The sequence below is a fragment of the Drosophila takahashii genome, chromosome 3R, assembly GCF_030179915.1.
Source record: "Drosophila takahashii strain IR98-3 E-12201 chromosome 3R, DtakHiC1v2, whole genome shotgun sequence".
Taxonomy (NCBI): Eukaryota; Metazoa; Arthropoda; class Insecta; order Diptera; family Drosophilidae; genus Drosophila; species Drosophila takahashii.
In genome coordinates, this window is record NC_091681.1 from 24,284,509 (window position 1) to 24,303,596 (window position 19,088).

At 46.0% G+C, this 19,088-nt stretch overlaps 2 protein-coding genes across 4 annotated transcripts in view; one reads left to right on the forward strand and one right to left on the reverse strand.

The window, feature by feature from the left end:
• The first annotated feature begins 311 nt into the window (after positions 1–311).
• LOC108068453 (uncharacterized) lies at positions 312–10,583 on the forward strand. 3 transcript variants are annotated; one of them, XM_070217330.1, is made up of 6 exons: positions 312–367; positions 2,679–3,677; positions 4,403–7,069; positions 7,130–7,251; positions 7,769–8,760; positions 8,823–10,583. In XM_070217330.1, the coding sequence occupies exons 2-6, from the start codon at positions 2,868–2,870 to the stop codon at positions 9,599–9,601; spliced, it is 5,370 nt and encodes a 1,789-aa protein (XP_070073431.1). In that variant the 5' UTR covers positions 312–367; positions 2,679–2,867; the 3' UTR covers positions 9,602–10,583. The 3 variants fall into 3 exon arrangements, with proteins under 3 accessions (XP_070073431.1, XP_070073432.1, XP_017013536.2); XM_070217331.1 differs by having other exon boundaries at positions 330–1,042; XM_017158047.3 differs by having other exon boundaries at positions 330–864.
• A 210-nt stretch (positions 10,584–10,793) lies between these two features.
• Positions 10,794–19,088, reverse strand: part of qin — a 63,974-nt gene continuing 55,679 nt past the window's right edge. The window contains exons 4-10 of the mRNA XM_017157998.3: positions 16,503–16,706; positions 16,283–16,434; positions 15,521–16,222; positions 14,883–15,020; positions 14,377–14,828; positions 11,787–14,200; positions 10,794–11,722 (exon numbers count right to left, since the gene is read on the reverse strand). Coding sequence (XP_017013487.2) covers positions 11,009–11,722; positions 11,787–14,200; positions 14,377–14,828; positions 14,883–15,020; positions 15,521–16,222; positions 16,283–16,434; positions 16,503–16,706 — 4,776 coding nt within the window. The 3' untranslated portion in view covers positions 10,794–11,008. The remainder of the gene's footprint in view (positions 11,723–11,786; positions 14,201–14,376; positions 14,829–14,882; positions 15,021–15,520; positions 16,223–16,282; positions 16,435–16,502; positions 16,707–19,088) is intronic.

The following is a 19,088-nucleotide window of genomic DNA, read 5'->3' on the forward strand; positions in this document are numbered from 1 at the left end:
TATTTGCTTTCCTTTTTTTTGGAAAGAAAGACATTTTTTTCTGAAACTTCTGAAAATAAAATATATTATATATAAGCCTTAAAAACAAATATTTTAAAATGCAGATTCCAAATAACATACATATGCTTCCATATGTTCAGTTACAATGTGTGTACATTTAACTTAAATAAATATTTGGCAGATTATGCTAACAAAACAGTAAATATTTAACCCAATATCAAACAAAACTACAAGAAATTAAAAAAAAAAACATCGATGACAAAGCCCAAACATCGATGTTTAAAAAACTTACAAAACCATCGATGCATCGATGTTTCCATCGATGTTTCTCCACCTCTACTGGTGTTGTAATTTTTCTTGTCGCAAGGTGAAAACGATTTAAACGGTTTTTCATAGTGAAAAGTGCAGCTAATTGCCCGAATTGCGCACCAAAGTGTAGACGAAAGTGCCGTTTATTCGATTTCGACGCGGCAGCAGTGAATAAACGGCCCAAAGTGCATGAAAAACGTGCTTGAAAATTTTACTTTGTGTGTAGCCACACGCACTTCAGCACACACACTCGCACACACACACAGACAGAGGGAGATAAACGCAGCGATGGCCTCGCAGTCGCACTCGCACATATAAAAAGCTCGCTTGTATATTGGAGAAGGAGCGCACAAAGCAGAAGACGAGAGGAAAGATTTCTGTGTCATTGAACGAGAAAAGAGGAAAACGAAGAGAGCCAGGAGCGGAGCGGAGCTCCTGTTCCACCTCTTCATCTTCCAGCGGCCGCAGGTGCAGAAGCCTCTTTCCGATTCCAAGGATACGATACCCAGCATAGGGGCGCTCTCTCTCTCTCTCTCTCTTCCTCGATCGATACTGGTAATTAGCTGGCGTCCTCTCCTCTCTTTGTGGAAGTGTCATTCCGTTCCATGGACGAAACGAAATCGAAATCAAAATCGATGGCAAATGAAATGGCTGGCGAACAAAAGCGGAAATATGTGCATTTTTAAACTGTGTGTGTCTGTAATTATGTGAATAATAAGCAGCAGAAAAAATGGTACAATAAGTGGCAAGATCAGCGACATTAACGCACACACACACACGCCCGCAGGCACACTGGAAAAAAGGTTTGCTGAGATTGAGATTGCTGTTAATGCTGCTGCTGCCAAACTGGAATTGGAATATTCCTTCGACATAATGCATTCACACGCACTTTGTGCTCCTCTTTTTTCGGCTGTCTGTGTGTGCATGTGGGTGTTGTGTGTGCGTGGTGTGTGTAACCTTTCCAAAGGAAAAATCAATAGCAACAGACGTAGACATTTGTTTGCCGCTGTTTATGAGATTTGTGCAGCCCTCGCATTGTCCTTCGCCCCCAAAACAAAGAGCAACCCTTGCAGCGATGGCCGAATCCCAAAAAACCCGAAAAGAATAAACAGCAAATATTGGTCTATAGACTATAAATAAAAGCAAAAGTTATCGCAAAAGGCAGACAGAAAAGGCAGAGGAACGGCCAATAACTCGTCAGCGGGCTGGGTCGTTGCCTCTTTTTCGTTTTCCGATTCTGATTCCGTTTCTTCCTGCGACTCTGGCTCCCCGAGCGAAAAAAAGCTGCTCCAGAAGTTGTCTCACACATCTGCGGCCGGCATTCCAATCCGCCACTTCCACTGCTCGCTGCTCACACCTGGAAGTTAATAGCCTCTCTTCGCTTCCAGGCAAATCCTTATAGTATAGCTCTGTCGTTGGTATCCAAGTTTTATGCGGGTCTTATGTTTTGCTCTTGATTTGGGGAGCAAGGTTATTAGCAAGACCAGAAAATATAAGGCACAGTTTTATAAAAATAGTTGAATAGATTTGATTCAATCGTAACTTTTTTAAGCACTATGAATCCTGGAGGGTCCTAAGTTTTAGTCTCTTTAATCAGCTGTTGAATAGGTAATGTTATCTATATTTTTAAAAAGGATAGATTTTTCTTTGTATTTTTATTAAATAACTAAAATTGTGTTATAAATTCATTGATTAAATATGGTTTTACCATACATAAATAAATTATATCGATATTTTTTATATTTTTACAGAAAACCAAGCTTAGTATACAAGGGTAAAAATTATGATCCTTCTTATCTCTTTGAATAGTATAGGGGTATAGGGGTATTGTCCAAATACGTTAGAGATTTTCAAAATAAATGGTTTCTTATAATTCTAACAAATTTAGATTAGTAAATTCTCAGTACTGGCAATCTCCCATTGACAATTTTACTTAAGTATTTTCAAATATCTTGGTGTTCCCCCACTTGTTTTATCAACTTCCTTGGGACTTAGGAATAAACCCCGATTTCTTAGAAGAAACTATTTTGTAAGATTTCTTTAGTTAGTATGTATACATATGATTTAATTGCTATACGTTTTGGATGCGTTCTTCCGGCTTATAATGCCAAGTCATTCCAGTCGGGTTTTTTCCCATCCCATTAGACTCGGATTGGTTTGAATAAATCCACGTTTGTTAAGATTATGCGGCACGCATTCCGTGGATAACCGATCCGCTGGATCGCCGGACGGCGCATTCTTGGCATATCGGGTGTCGTCTTACCGAAGGCGGCTGATATCGGAGCGCGGATTCAATGAGCCCAGGGCCTGGCACCAAGAATTGTGGCACCAACATTCTGACATTCTTTCTTTTTCCATCTACATTGCAGCTCACCCGCGTGGAATCAGAGGATTGAGCAAGATGGACGCCAAGCCAAGGGGACACGTAGTTTTATGACTCTGAGGGGCAGCCAAGCCAGCCAACCGTCGCACTAGAAATCTAGAAGCCGGGCTACCAGAGAGCAGGAGCAGTCAGTACCCAGGAGTAGCCACAGATAGAACAATCCACAGACACCATCATGGTCGACAACAGTGTCCAGTGCCCCGTGTGCACTTTGTACCTGCACGCGGGCATGAATCTCTCCGATCACTTGGAGACGCATCCCAAGGAGCAGGTGATCAAGGCGCTGGTGCAGATGACGATCGTCGGGAGCGGTGGCAACAGCATGGGCAGTGTTCTGGCCGCCGCCATGCTGGCAGGAGGATCAGGAGGTGGATCGAGTGGTGGTGGCGAAGCCAGCAGTGCGGCGGCTGACGAGAAACCAGCCGTCTTATCACCGCCTTCTGGTGGCGATGTCAAACCAGTTGTGGCCAATACCATATCAGCGGCGCCTGTGGTGCCGGCAGCACCGCCACCGCTCTCCTCCTCCCTCGGAGCCGCCTCTTCCACAACCAGCTCCACGCCCACCTCCCCCTCCGCAAGCAGCAGCAGCAGCAAACTGAGCAATCCACCGATGAAAGCACTGAAATGCGCACCGCCCACGACTGAGGCGCGAGCCAACACATCCGCACATCCCACCACGAGCAGCGTGTCCACCTTGTACCAGCCAGCGCAGGTCACTCCGGACTATCGCTTCAACCAGCAGCAGCAGCAACAGCAGCCGCAGACGACGGGCTTTGGGCGTGGAGTCACCACCACCTCGGCAGCCACTCTGGTGATACCGCAGGTGCCGCAGCAGCACTTCCTCGCCAGCCACCAGCAGCAGGCCCACTTTGCACATCAGCAGCAGCCGCCGCAGCAACAACAGCAGCAACAACAGCAGCAGCAGCAGCAGCCTGCCCTGAAGTTCAGCTATGCCACAGCTTTGCCCCCACCTCCGCCGTTGCAGGTGAGTTGAAATATAAGCAAATGCTATAAAGGAGCTCTCCTCTTTGTAATCCGAATCATTTTTAAAAAGATTAAAAATTTCTCTTTAACATTTGAGTCACTTTGATTTTGTCAAAAGATTTAAAATTTAACTTTTTGTCATTAAAAATTGTTAAAAGACTGTTAAACGATGAGAACAAATTTAATTTTTTAAAAATGTTATTTCAAAAGAATTAGAAATGAATTAAAACAAAAGACATGATGTCAATCGGAATGCTACAACCGGAGATAGATCCTTTTTTCTTGCAAAAATATTAGCTAATCTCCTACCAGAAATGTAATATCCAATTATAATGTTAAGCTGAGAAAAATGTTTTTGATTTTTACATGCATGATTCACATTGCTGATTGAAACATATTAAAACTTTATATATAATGTCGTATATTTTCTATTTCACTTATTAAAAATAAATATTTTTACTATGCTTACCATGTAACAAGAAAGACTATAATAGCTTTATGTATTTGTACCTACATTTTAGGATATTAGAGTGTTTATTTTGTTGTTTTAAATTAACATATTTAGCTTTCACATGTATAGATAAATATCTTCTTCTTAGAACTTTATCCTTTATTTATAATTTTTGTTATTTAGCTTATTTGTTCAATTTTACATTTTTTTAACAAAAAGGTTATTTATAAAATGTTTATTTATTTGTAGTAATTTTTATATTATATTCCTTTCAGCTATTCACGCAGCAGCAGCAACATCCGACGGTTGCCCCATCGCAAACACAGCAGCAGCAATCGCACCAGAAACCACCTCCCGCCTACGGAGCAGCCATCAGTCAAATACGATCTCAGCACAACCAAAACAAGCAGCAGCCGCAGCCACAGCCTCAAAACGTGGCCATGCAGCATAATAACCTAGCCCTGGCACCACCGACTTCTACTGGCAAGCAGCCGCCCAGTAAGCCGCATACGGAAGTATTCCTGAATCCCCCACCACCGCCACCGGCACAGCAACAACAGGCGCAGCAGATGCACAGTCTGGTGCAGCATCAGCAGAATCAGGGCCAGCTCCATCAGCAATCCCACCACCACCAGCAGCAGCAGCATCACCAGCAGCCACCGAGCTTGCAGGCCTACGGGTCAGGCTGCAGTTCCTCCTCCAGCAACATCCCCTCCACCTCGGCATCTGCATCTGGACTTCGGGTGAATCGTCAGACCAACTCGCCCTTTGGAGCGCTGCTCAATGCTGCGGCGGCTGCGGCCTGCGCCTCGCCAGCCTCCTCCAGCGCATCCTCTTCAGTCCTGCGCTTTGCGGAGTCACCAGTGGCCCACTATTTAGAGCGTGAGAACGGTGACTTTATTGTCCAGGAGACGCCAAAGCATATTGTCGAGTGTGTGGAAAAGGAGGACGGCGAGTTCTCCGTAATCGAGCGCATTTACCAATCCCCGCCGAGCGTTTTGCACATACACGATGACGATGAGGACGACGAAGAGGATGAAGAGGAGGAGGAGGACGACGACCATGAAGCTCCCCCGGAGGAGGATGACGGCGACGATGAGCGGGAGGAGAACAGCCACAGCCGCAGTAATGTGAGCAAAACAACGAAAAAGGCTCGCAAGACGAAGCCCAAGCGAAGCTCCAAGCGGGTATCCGACGAGGAGGAGTTTATGAGCCTGAGCAGCGGATGCGAAAGTGAGCTGGAAAGGGAGCGCAAGCAGGAGCAGCCCAATGCGACGGCGGCTCCTCTACCGCCTCCTTTGTGCACTGCTCCTTCTACGAGCACCGCTGGAGCTTCCTTCGCTTCCTCCTCGAATCTGGCGGATAATCATTCCAATTCCGCTTCCAACTCCGCCTCCAATTCAAACTCCACCACCACGAAATCCAAGAAGAATCGCATCACCGTGCTCAGCGATGTGCCGCTCAATATGAATGAGTATCTCGATTTGATGGGCAACATAGTGGCCTCCAGTCGGAGTATTGGGGCAGGTCGTCCCTTTGCCGCCGTGGCTCCCATTCCACTCGTCAAGGTGGAGAAGGAGGAGCCCCTGGACGACTACGATAGTGTGGCGGTGGCAGTGGCTCCGACTCCCACTGAACTGGAGCAGAAGCCCAGCTTGGAGCACGGCACCACCAGCGTGATTCGCATGGCTACCGCGACTGGAGTGTCTCCCGAGGATCTCACCCAGCCGCCGACGATGAAGGTCGAGGTGGAGCCCACCACATTGCTGCCGCAGCGCTTCTCCACTCCCGCCCAGCAGCGCGGGCCCAAGAAATTAGTCATCAAACCAAAAGCAACAGCGACAGCGACGACAACGAAAAAGACTGACACCCCATCTTCCTCCAGCAGCAGCAGCAACCCATCCATATCAAGAGATCTGCAGGTGCAGGTGAAGAGTGAGACTGTGGAGGCTCCAGCGCCCAGCAGCAGCAGCATTCTGGAGAAGCACCTGACCACCAGCCGCAAACTGCACTCGGCGGTCAACGATGACGACGCACGGGTGCTGTTGGAGTTTGCCAACTCGAAGCAGCCGCCGCCACTGGCCACCTCGAGCACGACGTTCGTAGTGAATGCCAGCACCGGCGGCTTCCCCTCGGCGGGATCTGTGTTCGCCAGCAGCAGCAGCAGTAGTGGCTGCTCCAAGGCACCGGCCAAGCCGGGCGATGAGTACATCCTGCCGGACAACAATGTGGATGTGGATGTGGATGAGATTGTGATATCCTCGTCGTCTTCCTACAACTCCTCAGCGGCCCAGGTGCAGGCCACGCTGCAGCCGCCGGACTTGAACTTTCTGTACCACCAGACCAGCACCACCACGGCTACGACGGCCACCTACTTTAATCCCTTCTCCAGGCAGCAGCAGCAGCATCATCAGCAGCAGCAGCTCCACCAGCATGGCGTTAGCGATGCCACCAATGCGGCCACCTTGGCTTCGTCGTCCAGCAATTCAATGGATCACGACTCAATGAATGCAACATTCCGGGTGGCCAAGACGCAGTCGCTGCAGTGGTACCACCAGCAGGAGCAGGAACACGATCCGCAGAACCAGGGCGGCGGCGTGGAATCGGGAACAGCCACTCGCTCCAATCAGAGCCAAGATGTGGTCAGCCACCAGCCCACCAATTTCAATGCCGCTCTGGCGGCCGTCGATTGCTGCAGCGTTGCTTTGGATGAGGATGCCAAGTATCTGGACCTGGACGCCTGCAAGCGGGAGCAGCTGAGCAGCAGTAGCAACCTTCCCTCGGCTTCCGCCTCCACCACGTCGTCCTCGTTCGCAGGCGCCGGCACGGAGAGCAGTCTGGTTGGTGGCCTGAACATCCGCACGGATGAGAAGATGCCCGCCAAGGGTGAGATCTCCGAGCAGGAGAGCAACTGCGACATTGAGAACTCCTGGAGTGAGTCGGTAAGTCAACTCTTATTTAGTTTTTATCGCAAGTAAAATTACAAATGCTTTTGCTTACAGGTTTACGGGGATATTTCGCAGCGGTACTTCAGGAATCAGTTTTCTGGAGGCTACAACCCCGACTGGCGACAGGATTACTACCCGGCCCAGGATCTCAGCGGCCAGCAGAGGGAGCAAAAACGGTAGGTTTCTTAATTTAAAATTGTAATTTATATATATTTCAGGGTTCGGAAATGTACACAAATGTTACAAATACAAAAGTGTTAAGATGTGAAAAATAATTGTTAACGCATACAGCTCACTTGTGTTATTTACACAATGTGTTATAAACACGACTTGTTTTTTACACACTGTGTTTTTATCACAAATAAAAATTACATTGCACTGATATTAACGATAGGAAGGGAAAATGAAAACCATTTTAACCATATGAATTCTTATACTCTACAAAACTCATTGTGTTAAAAATACGCTGTGTAAAAAACACGTCGTGCATTAAACACGAGTTGTAAAAAACACGAATGACATGTGGGATACAATTTTTTACACACAAGTCATTAATTTTTTTTTAACTTAACACTTTGATATTTAACATGATAATAACACAAGTTTTTTACAGTGTGTGTTATTTTCCGAACCCTGATAAATTAATTTGAAAGTGATTTAAAACTAAAAATATATTCCATCAACCACTTACAGTTTCGACTTTAATGCGGTTGACGATGAGGCCTCGTCCAGCTCACGAAAGAGTCACCTAACAGATGTCGTCCCAACTGCGGCCACCTCCTCCGCGTCCACGTCATCGGCTTTGCTGGCGGGTCCACCAATAGCTTCGACATCGCGGGCTGCCGCAGAGGCGGCAGCGGAGGCGGCTGCTCTCGCTCAACGGAAGCCGCAGCGCCGCAAGCTCTACAAGTGTCCCCACTGCGAGGCGATCTTCGAGAAGCTGAAAGAGCGCAATGCGCACATGATTGGCGAGCACAACTACGTGCGTCAGAACCGCCGGCTCATCTGCACTCAGCCGCAGGTCAGCGCCTCGATGCTGCCGCCGCAACAGCAGCAGATGATCCTGCAGGCAGGCGAGGGTGTACACGAGGACTCCAAGGATGGCATAGTCAAGATAAAACAGGAGCAGTGCCAGGAAAAGCAGGATGTGGAGCATATGCACGCCCATTCCGAACTGCTGGCGGATGTCAAGGACTCGGAGCTGCTGGGCATCGGTGGTGGCGATGGTGATGGGGATGTGGACGGCGACATTAAGCCACCCAGCCAGTTGGATGAGAAGCCCACGCTGCCGCCGCTGGCCATGACAACGCCGGCTGCCAAATTGGCCGCCTTGTATCGCATGCTCATCGCCTACAACGAGTCCAAGCTCGGCCAGGAGCGCAACAATCTCAGCGAACTCGAGCAGAAGGCCATGGAGAAGTCGATCTTTCTGTGCTACGTTTGCCGCACGGACTTTCCATCCGTCAAACTCTACGACGCTCATCTCACCGAGCATCCTGCCGAGTGCTTCACCTGCGGCAAGAAGTTCTACCGCTGGAAGAACTTTTCATTGCACCTCAAACGACACTTGGGCTGGAAGGAGTTTGGATGCTACGTCTGCGACAAGAAGTTCGTGGTGCGCAGCGCCCTCGTTGAGCACATGCGAATGCACACGGGCCAAACGCCACTCAAGTGCAAGATATGCGGTGAGTTGAAAACAATATTTGTGGGTGAAAGAAAAAACTGATATCTTTTGTACGCAATACAGGTAAAAAGTTCAAGCGCTACTCGAATCTGACGCAACACCGCAAGCGGCACACCAAGATGATGGTGCGCAAGAAGGAGTACGTGTGCCACTGCGGCGAAGTGCTGCCCTCGAAGGCGCGCTTCCTGTGGCACAAGGAGACGCACGACCTGAAGCCCAAGTGCTGTCCCTACTGCTGCGATCGGTTCGTGCACGCCAACTCGCTGCGCCGACACATCCGGCTGGCCCACTCCGACAAGTTCGACTACGCCGAACCGATGGAGTGCCCCATGTGCAAGCAGATCTTCGCCAAGACGTCGATCAAGGCGCACATGGCGACGCACTCTACGGAGCCGCAGTACGACTGCGCCATTTGCAGCAAGAGCTTCTCCACCAAATGGAATCTCAAGATCCACTCGTGGGTCCACGCCAACCGGACGGCCAAGCCCTTCAAGTGCGAGTACTGCCCCAAGGCGTTCGTGCGGGAGCTGGACTTCAAGAACCACATCAACGCGCACAAGCAGATCAAGCCGTATACGTGCGAGTACTGCGGCTGCAAGTTCATACGCAAGTACAACTACATGAGGCATCGGCGCGAGCATCACGGCACCAAGAAGTTCACCTGCGACCAGTGCGACAAGTCCTTCCATCGGCACTACTATCTGATCGAGCACCGGCGCATGCACACCGGCGAGCGGCCATTCACCTGCACCATCTGCGGCAAGAGCTCCACCACGAAGACCAACCATAACAAGCATCTGAAGATCCACCATTCGCGCGATCCGTTCACCGTGGAGGCCTAAGGGTGCTCGCTAATCGAACTAAAGTTTAATATAATCATTACCTAGGTAGTTGTTTATGACTCATCTCTGTGTGTACTGTGTGTGTCTGTGGTTTAAACAAAACAAAACAAAACAAATTAGTATTACTTATCGCTCTATATATATTTAGTTTACATATGCGATTGCCAACTCTTGTTGAATAAGCAAACAAGAAACAATTATCACAATAATTACATTTTACTAATCAGACATTTTGGATGTGGTTTAAAGAACGTAGCTAAATGTGAAAGTGTTCCCCCCGTTCTCTTCCTCTCGATTCGAATCGCAATTCGCGTCAACCGCTTTAATCCCGTTTAGGTTTTAGTTTTAAATCCACTTTAGTGAAATGGCATACCTAGTTCAGTGCAATATACATCGATTAATTACTATATGCCGCGATACGTTTCATTTCTGTAGTTTAGTTCGCATTAAGTTTTATTCATTTACATTATCTATGCACTCGAAAGCATACTAGTTAATTTAAGTTAGCCGAAATTGGTCTTAAAAACTTGAGCACATTCTATGCGAAGGACACATACACAGAAAACGAACACCCATCTAACAACTTGTTATATAATTTGTATTTTTCTAATTAAAGAGACAACTCTCTGCCAGCAATCGAACGTAAGTGAACACAACTGTCATATTGGATAAACAATTTCGATGTACGTAGCATATTCTTGATTTATAGTAGTTGCAACTTCTCTAGGCTATTTTAAAGGATTGTTTCAATGGTTTAATGCAGTAATTAGTTAAAATTCCTAGCGTTAAGTGAACACAACATTAAGTATAAATGAAATTTCACAATACATGCATGTATGCATCATAATAACGAAAACAAACAAATGAAAACAAAACAATTTTAAAATATTTACAACTTACAATACAAATTTCAATGAGAACTAATGGAAGAATCCCATTCTATGGAGGAAATAAATTCAATTTATGGATAATTACAAAACAATTATTGCCTTTTGATGTTTTGATTTTACTACTACTATTTGCTTACCAATGGAAAAGAAAGAGGGGCCATAGATCCAGGCAGACATCCAGAATTGTTCCATTTTACAGGTTGCTTTAGTAACTGGTTTCAACATAAATATGTAGTTTGGTAATTAAAGATTGAAAGACAACTTCAAAACAGGAAGCTTTTATATCAATAATAAAACATAAATTTAAAGTAGTAATATCATGAAATGAAATTTAAATTTATTTATGAAAACGCGATTAAATTTAATAGTTGAGTAAATTAAAATATAAAGTAATACTGTAGTACATATTCATTTATGTAGTTTTGAAATAGTCGTTTTGATTAAGAGTGCGCATCCTTTAAGCGCTTTAAAATTAAATTAATAATATCTTTTGAATTGTTGTTGGCATTTCGCCACATTATTTGGTTTTCAGTAACATCCAATTCTCGCACAGAGATTGGTAGACGAGCTTCTTCTTGTGTTTATTCTCGAAAAGCTCCACCTCGATGAGATCGGACTCGCTGTCGGAACGGTCGAACTTGTTGGAATGGTAGTTGAGTGGATAGTGGACCCGGGCAAAGACCAGCGGATGCTTGCAGAGGCAGGCCTGCAGTGCCTGGCGCACCGACTTGTCCCCGAAATTCTTGTTCTTCTTCACGCCGTGCAGCTTGACGCGGAAGGAGCGCAGTGGGAACATGAACAACTGATTGGGCATCACCTTGAGGTGTTTGTACGGAACTTTCTCGGTGTCATGGAAATCGATGTAGAACACGGTGGCCTGTGGAGTGGTTGGAGGAGTGGCCGTAGGAATCTCCTTGATGATGGCGCGATACCACTGCTTGTCCTTCGAGTAGCGGGCCAGGCACAAGTCGCCCACACTGGGTTTATTTAGCGGTTCCGCATCCTTGATCAAAGCGCTCGTCTCTTGGACCAAACTGATGTCATACTTGGTGAATTCCGTGAGGCATGGTGCTATCTGCAGCTCCGTGGCCGAGAGTACGCTATCCACGGTGCACTGGAACTGCTTTACTCCACTGGGGAGATTTAGTATCTTGAAGCTGCCACTGGCATCGTAGTAAGACCTCACCGTAGATGTGTCCAAGGGGGAAAAGCTCACATTGTCCTTCATTTCCTTCACATGAAAAATAGATTTCTTTATAGATTATTTAAATAATTTTATAAACAAAAAGTTTTACCTTTTGACGCAGTTCAATGCGGCGCTTCAACTGGCCAGCGGCCAAGGAATTGAGCGGCTCCAACTGACTGCCATCGGGAGGATTCGCCTCCAACTCGTTATGATTACTCTCAGAGGAAATGGATGACATTTCATCTTCTGCACCCGATTCATCTGCGCCGCTTTCGCCATCAAACTTATTTAAGTCGGTAAAATAGAAACTATTGTTGTGGTACATTTGCTCCGCAGCCTCCTGGCAATCGAAATCCTGATCACACTCGAAGGCTTCCACCTCCTTGCTGTCAATATGGTACTTTTTCTTTGGGGGCGGAGATGAAAGGGTCTGGTCTTTACGTCGAGTTGGAGGCCTTTCATCGTCTGATAATTCTCCTTCCCCCGAAGCCAGGTTATCCAGTTCATCGAATACTTTAAACTCTTCGAGAGCTTTTTGCGTAGGTAAGAATATAGATTTCTTTTTGCTCTCTTGTTTTTCATTGGTTGAAACGGAAATCCCGCAGTCTATCATCATGGTAGCAATGTCCAGATTGCCCACCTTGATCTGGCATGTGGGTATCTTCTTGGAACCCACTTCCTTGGCATCCACAACACGCACACTGCTCAGCTTCATGACCACATTCTGGTGCACCGTGTCCATTTCCTTTATGGAGTACTTTCCGCGCTTCGATCGCACGCCGTGTATGGTCACCAGGAAGCACATGGCGTTCAGTTCTGGGAACGGAGCATAGGGCAGCATCTCATCCGCTTTCACCTGCTCCATGTTGCCATAGTCCACATAGTACACCGTGTACTCATCGTGATTGTTCTTTAAGCGCTGCACTATTCCGCGGTAGATAAGGTTGTCCATGTGATAGGTGACCAGCACCGGTTGTCCCACCTCGTAGGTATAAGAAGTGCCGCGTTCTTGCTGCTTCTTCATCAGCGGCTTGTATTTCCGAACCAGCAGGTTGCGCATGTGGTCCATAAAAGGCTTATCGTTGGCCAAAGTCAAGTAGATGCAGCACTCGTAACTCACATTGGTGGCGATGGCCGTGAAGATGGTCTTCTCGCACTTACGTGCCGCTGTCCAAGCGGCCGGTGGTGTCGTCTGGCCAGTCGTTGGGTTGGCCTTGCCCAAATCCTCGAGCAGTTCCAGCGCTGGCATCTCTTCGTTGTGCTCGAAGCCAGCTTTTACCCTCGGCAAATCCGAGGGATTCGCGTTCTTTCCCCTGCCAATCTTGTCAATCTTTTCCATATACGATTGCCAGGCCTTAATGTCGATGGATTTGGCGGTGCCCGTGGAGCGAACGCTAATCGACTGCTCGTCCTCGTTATCTGCACCCGAATCCTTCTCTGCCATGCCGGCCATCACCAGGGTCGAGTTGATATTCACATACTTTGTTCGCGCAGGCGCAAAGGGTCCACTGACTATGGTGTGGGAGCCCCAAAGGACCACGCTCAAAGAGTTCTCCGTGTGGCCATGTCCTGTAACGTAAATCTCGTCGAAGGCCTGCAACTGATCCATGAAGAATTCGATGGCATCTTCAGACCAACCATCACCGGCTGGCCGAATTCCGTGGAGGTGACAACGCTTGGCGCTGTTCGAGATGCGCATGTTGGTCTCGTCAATGGTGGCCAGGCAGCGGCTGAAGACATCGTCGACCAGCTCACCCAAATCCCTGAGCTGCACTTGGTAGCGTACCAATTCGCTACCACTGGCAGGAGTGATGACCTTCGTCACAACTCCACGATGCCATAGAAGCTGCGAATCCGACTTGGCCTGGACTCGCACATAGCACATCTCGCCCACTTGCCAATTGGTCCTGGTCATCATATCCTGATACATTGCTGCCGCTGTTTCCTGCACCGATTTCTGCAGCAGCTCGATGGCCGGCTGGAAATGGGGCAGGGTCACATAGAACTCATCCGGCCGACGGACGTGAAGAATGGTGACATTCACCCGCTTGTTGCGCTCGTTTTTATCGGCCTTCTGGTAGGGCGCCAGTTCCACGGGCTGTCCCTTCTGCTGAGCCATAAACTTGCGCGTCTCCACGTCGATGCGAACGGTTCGGGAGGATTCGGTGGGATTGATCATCCTGCTGCTCTCCCCGCTCGACGTGCAGAACCCTTGGGCAACCAGTTGCACGCCAACGCTCGTGGTCTCGGAACCGGAACGAGTGAAATTTAATGCCACATAGACCACATCCCCCGTGGAACGGATCACCTCCATGTGGAGCTTGGGATTTGAGGTGAGCTGCTTGAAGGAGGCCGTCGCCTCCGAGGTCCACATGTAGGCCAGCTCCGCGCGGGTCTCCACATCCGCCAGGCAGCACTTGATGGCCAGCTCCGTGTCCCAAAAGTTCTGAGGCAGCACGAACAATTGGTCCCAGAAGACCTTTTGGCTGGGACCATCGTCGACCAGGCGCACGAGAACGTACCCTACAAAGATATAAAAACATTTATGGATTTAGTTCAGTTTATATATATTACAGTTCTGCGTGAATCATTCAATTTTTGTTATTGTTATCTATATAAAACAAAAAAAACAAAATAATTCATTGAATCCGTTCATGCAGGGATCTAATATATATTTCTTTTGATAAAGTTATACTCACCATCGGGTAGAATCTGCTCGATGCTAGCGCGCTTCCACTGGCCATCCGACTGCAGCACGCAACCGAGATGGAGACGACCCAGAAAAATGTTCTGCAGCTGGCTAATGTTGATCCGATCCATCGATGCCTGCAGGCTGGATTGCAGCAGGCAGCGCTTCGACTCGAAGTCGTGGCGCATAACGTAGAACTCCTGCGGATCCTCCACATGCAGCATCTGGATCATGAGCACGTCCCCGAACTGGAACGTCATCCTGGGCAGGCGCAGCATGGTCGGAGCAGGCTGCAGCCACTGGTGGCCAATGGCTGGCGCTCGGCCGCAGCGGGAGCGCGCCAGGCCAGCGTATAAAAAAGAATCGCGCACGGAGATGTCGGTACTGTAGTTGCTCGTGATAAGATCCACCTCATATTGGACTTGGGACAGAGATCTCTTCACGACCACGTGCACGGGATTGCTGCAAGCAGTCATTGGATTAATAATACTCCAAACACCTCTTCGATTTGCTTACTTCTGCACAATCTGCTTCAGGAAGGCGCTGGCCCTAGTATCCCATTCGGAGCCACCATGGTTGGGCATCAGCTCCCTAAGGCTGCAGTGCACCGCAGCGTAGGGCAAGTGGGCCAGACGTTCGGGCATCTCACGAAAGCTGCAAGGAATGGTCAAGTTTCAGTAAGAAATTCATCAGTTAATAACTGAGACCTGTTGAATCATTCAATTTTTGTTTTATCATAGTATGCCATGAAATTTCTGATTTGTTTAATTCAATTCTATGTAAAATAAATTGAATGTTTTTCTAATTCATTTCGAGTTGAATAAATTAATGATCTTTGAATTATTTTTTGAATTTGCCAGTTTTTATTTGTGCTTTCTTTTGAGAACAAAAAGTGGAAAATTTTTAAATAATCAATGTTAACTGCTTAGTAAATAAAATTTAGGCAGATTTAAATTATGACCCTTTCTTCTTCAAAAGAAATTGTCGTTTGAATTATTTCGGAATTCATGCTATTCATTCATTCAATTCTATTAAACTCAAAATTCAAACTCATTCAATTCTATTAAACTTAAAATTCGAATTAATTCATTCATATACAAAATTTCATTTAATCCATTCATGCAGGGCTCTACCGGTTATCAAAGAAAACTCACTTGCTGCTGTGAACTTCCACGTAAAGGCCGATGTCCGGCAGAAAGACCTTGTAGATATCCCGGGGGGTCAGCGTTTGGCTGACCATGGCGCGATAGAAGCGATCCTGATCCTTGTGATAGGTTATGTAATTCTGGCCCAATACGATCGACTTCGGCGTGGAGCGGCTTTCCGTGAGCGTCTGGTAGAATGTGTCCAACTCCTCGCGCAATCGCTGGGCGGCATGGACGCCCTGAACGTAGAAATCCTCGGGCGAATTAACGGAGCGCACCTTAACCAGCGCATCGGTCTTGAACCAATCGCTCTTGTCCGCGGTCTTTGAAGTTGTTGAAGAGTTTGTCATGTTTGGTTTGGTGATATCCAGTGCAGAGAAGTTCAGGACCAAATCCAAATCCCTCGCTGGATACTCATCAGTGGTGGCAGCAGTCGAATCCAGACTGGATTTGGCCTTCTCCGCCTTTTTGGCCCGTTTCTTTTGACTCTTCGTCATTTGGTTTGACTTTTGACTCGACATTACATTGGGCTGGAGGATGTTGTTCTCCTTGCCACTGCAGGAAGACTTGGAGAAGGTCAAGTCTTCGTTGTTTGCCGCTGAAATGTTGCGGTTAATCCTAAAATCGTTCTTGAATTGAACCTGAATCTTGGGGTCCACAAATTCGCACTTGAAAATGTTGGACATGTCCATGAAACGGCTACAGGTCACTCTGAAATAGTATGAAAGTTATATTGGAGTTAAAAAATCAGCGTCACTGTTTTCTGCATACCTGTAAGGATTTTCCTCAATCTTGCTGACCTGCACAGTCGTGGGAAACTTCTCCATATGCTCGCCAACCAGTGTGATCAGCCACTTTAGGGATACTTCGTTTGGCACACCCATGTTGCTCTCGGTTCCACTCTCCAACCATTGTTTCAAACGCTATTTGTTAAATATATGAATTTATTAAAGGATGGAATTATTTAAATATATATAGTGTATCAACCCACTTTGATCACAGTTTCGTAGCCACTCAGAGTGCCCATGGCTTCGTTGAGTTCCATTTGCGGCGGCAGACTGGACTCGCGCAGCTTTTCGATGACCTGCAGCTCGGCCACCTGGAGGAGGCCGTGCAGGTGGCAGAAACGCTTGGAAATGCTGGCCAGCGTTTCGGCGGCATAGTCGGTCAGTTTTTGCTTGGCCGCTCGAACCACCTGTGAATGAAAGATACAAGAGGCAGGGGTAAATGCCGGTGGTTAGTGGATGAAGATAGCCGCCATGCAGATTAATCCGCTGCACACTCTAATGACTCCGCGCTGCCAGTGGTCGCCACCTAACCCGACCTCACCTAACTAACTCTCCAGGTGAATGGAGAGGAGCGAGCGTCTCGAGATTTAATTGAGAATTGCCCAATCGCAGGCAATTGGTGGCAACTTCTTCTTAGTGTTGACCGTTCAATTTTTTTCTTATAAATCTTAAAAACCTTATAGAAGTTACCTTATATTAATATTTTTGCATGGTATTTTTAAATAATTTTTTTTGGTAACTAAATAGATTTAGATGTATAAATGAGATCCTGCTTATAAAATATTATTTATATTGTCAATAAATCTCTTTAAAAATTGCTATAAAAATAGCGATTACCAACAGGAAAAAAAAATTTAAAAATTAAACAATAATTTCTTTAGGATTTTTATATTTTAACGATATTTTTGTAGTTTCTTTTGGGTGAACCGTTATTAGTTGTTAATTTAAACGGACAACACTGCTTCTTCTTTTGCTCCTAATCGCAATCATCTTCCTCGCCACTCGTCGAGTGGCAATGATCATTATCAAAGATTGTTTGGCTGTTAGTTGGGTTTTTAAAAGTGATTGTAAAAATCACCGAAATAATGCTGGCCCGACTCGGATCGGATCGGGCTTATGACAGCTGATTTGTAGCAGATGACAGGCAAGTTCGCGCCAACGGCCCGTTCTGCCATAAAAGGGCATCCATCGAGCGATCCAATCTCAAGAGTTGTCGTGTAAATGAAACCATGTAGGAGCCCGAATCTGGCACATCATTAAAACGAAACTCGGATCGTTTTGCCATTCCCGTCGCTTGGGGCAATGTGAAATCAATTCAGCTGACCTTGTCAAGGGTTTGGGTTCGAGTTCGAGAGCCTAAAATCGACATAGACATTTCTATTGTTTACCTTGTCTATCAAAAGTCCCCAGCCCAATTCAAATTCACATTCAGGCCTCGCCAATTAGTTTTAATGGCAAAATATTTTTCAAAAGTATATTGGCATTTTAAGTTATGAAAAACCATACTAAGAAATTCTCTTTGTTATCCCATAAAAATTCCTTTAATAATGGTCTAACGATAAAAAAAAGTTGTTGTGTGAATTCATCATTTTATAAGCCATATTTATAAGACTTGGGTTGAAGTAAAATAATAACACATTTTTTCATTCCGAATAACTGAGATAGTTTAAAAATATTTGATTTAATAATAAAATTAGTAAGACATAAAAAAAGGTAATTTGTTTTCTTTAATAAAAGTATAATCATAAAAAATGGACTACAAATTTAAGCCATCAATTAAGATTGATTAATCCACTTAACAAATTGAAAACAAAGCTATATACCTACTTACGGTCAATGAGTGTTGAGAAAGCGGATGTTAAATCATTAATATAATCAAGAAGTTATGGACGATATAAAAACAGTTTAGTGCAAAACAAATAGATCTCAAACCAAAGGACACCCCCTTCTTTTCTAGAAAGAATAACTATTATTTATTACCATAAATATAATTAAGAAACATTAAATTCGCCTCGGGCTGATGTGTGATTAGTGCTTGATCATAAATCCACTGGGCAACTGGCCAACAATCCAAAAAATATCAATCACTCTGAAATAGTTGCCATCATTTTATGGACTCCGCGAGAGATAAACGCTGTCATAACTTGATCAGCTCGGTGGTAGACATTGATTTAATATGCCTTTGGAGATTACATAACCTTGTCGGCTTCGTTTGATGGATCTTTCGGCAGTTCTACAATGATTTCATATAACACTTGGCAGAAACATTAAATCTATTAGTGTGCAATTAAAGTTACAACAAAAAAGTCAGCGTGCAAATGCGATTATTAAACGCAATTTTCAATTTGATTGAACATAAATTTTTGTTTAATAAACTTTGCGGTTAAATAAGCCGACTTCAGTCGGCTTCAGTCGCAAACGGATGGCCAGACAAACAGACAGTTCATTTTGGCCAGTTTATCAATTACAGACAATCGGACTGACTCTCCGCCGGACACGCAATTTGGTAGCATTTTGCGCCGCCTCGTTAGCCAGCTTTTCGTCTGTTTCAACTTGGCTCAGATCGGCTGCGTAATGCCCAGTCGCGACTCTTTGGCTCTTGCCATTAATAATTGTTTCTCGTTTTATATAATACATAATTTGAGTACGCTTTTCTTGTATTTATTTTTGCAATTAACCATGGGGGAAGCGAACGAACAGCGATTTCTGCACGCCTCAATCCGGCCGGACGGGGGCTAATGTGATTATGATTTATGTGGGAGGCCTTGAGGTGCTCTGCTGCCGACTGC

What these genes read in the sequence shown, in the direction of transcription:
- LOC108068453 (XM_070217330.1), top strand. Translation starts at nt 2,868, where the DNA reads ATGGTCGACAACAGTGTCCAGTGCCCCGTGTGCACTTTGTACCTGCAC. An exon ending in CCCCACCTCCGCCGTTGCAG is followed by an intron (nt 3,678 to 4,402) that starts GTGAGTTGAAAT and finishes TATTCCTTTCAG; the next exon opens with CTATTCACGCAGCAGCAGCA. An exon ending in ACTCAAGTGCAAGATATGCG is followed by an intron (nt 8,761 to 8,822) that starts GTGAGTTGAAAA and finishes TACGCAATACAG; the next exon opens with GTAAAAAGTTCAAGCGCTAC.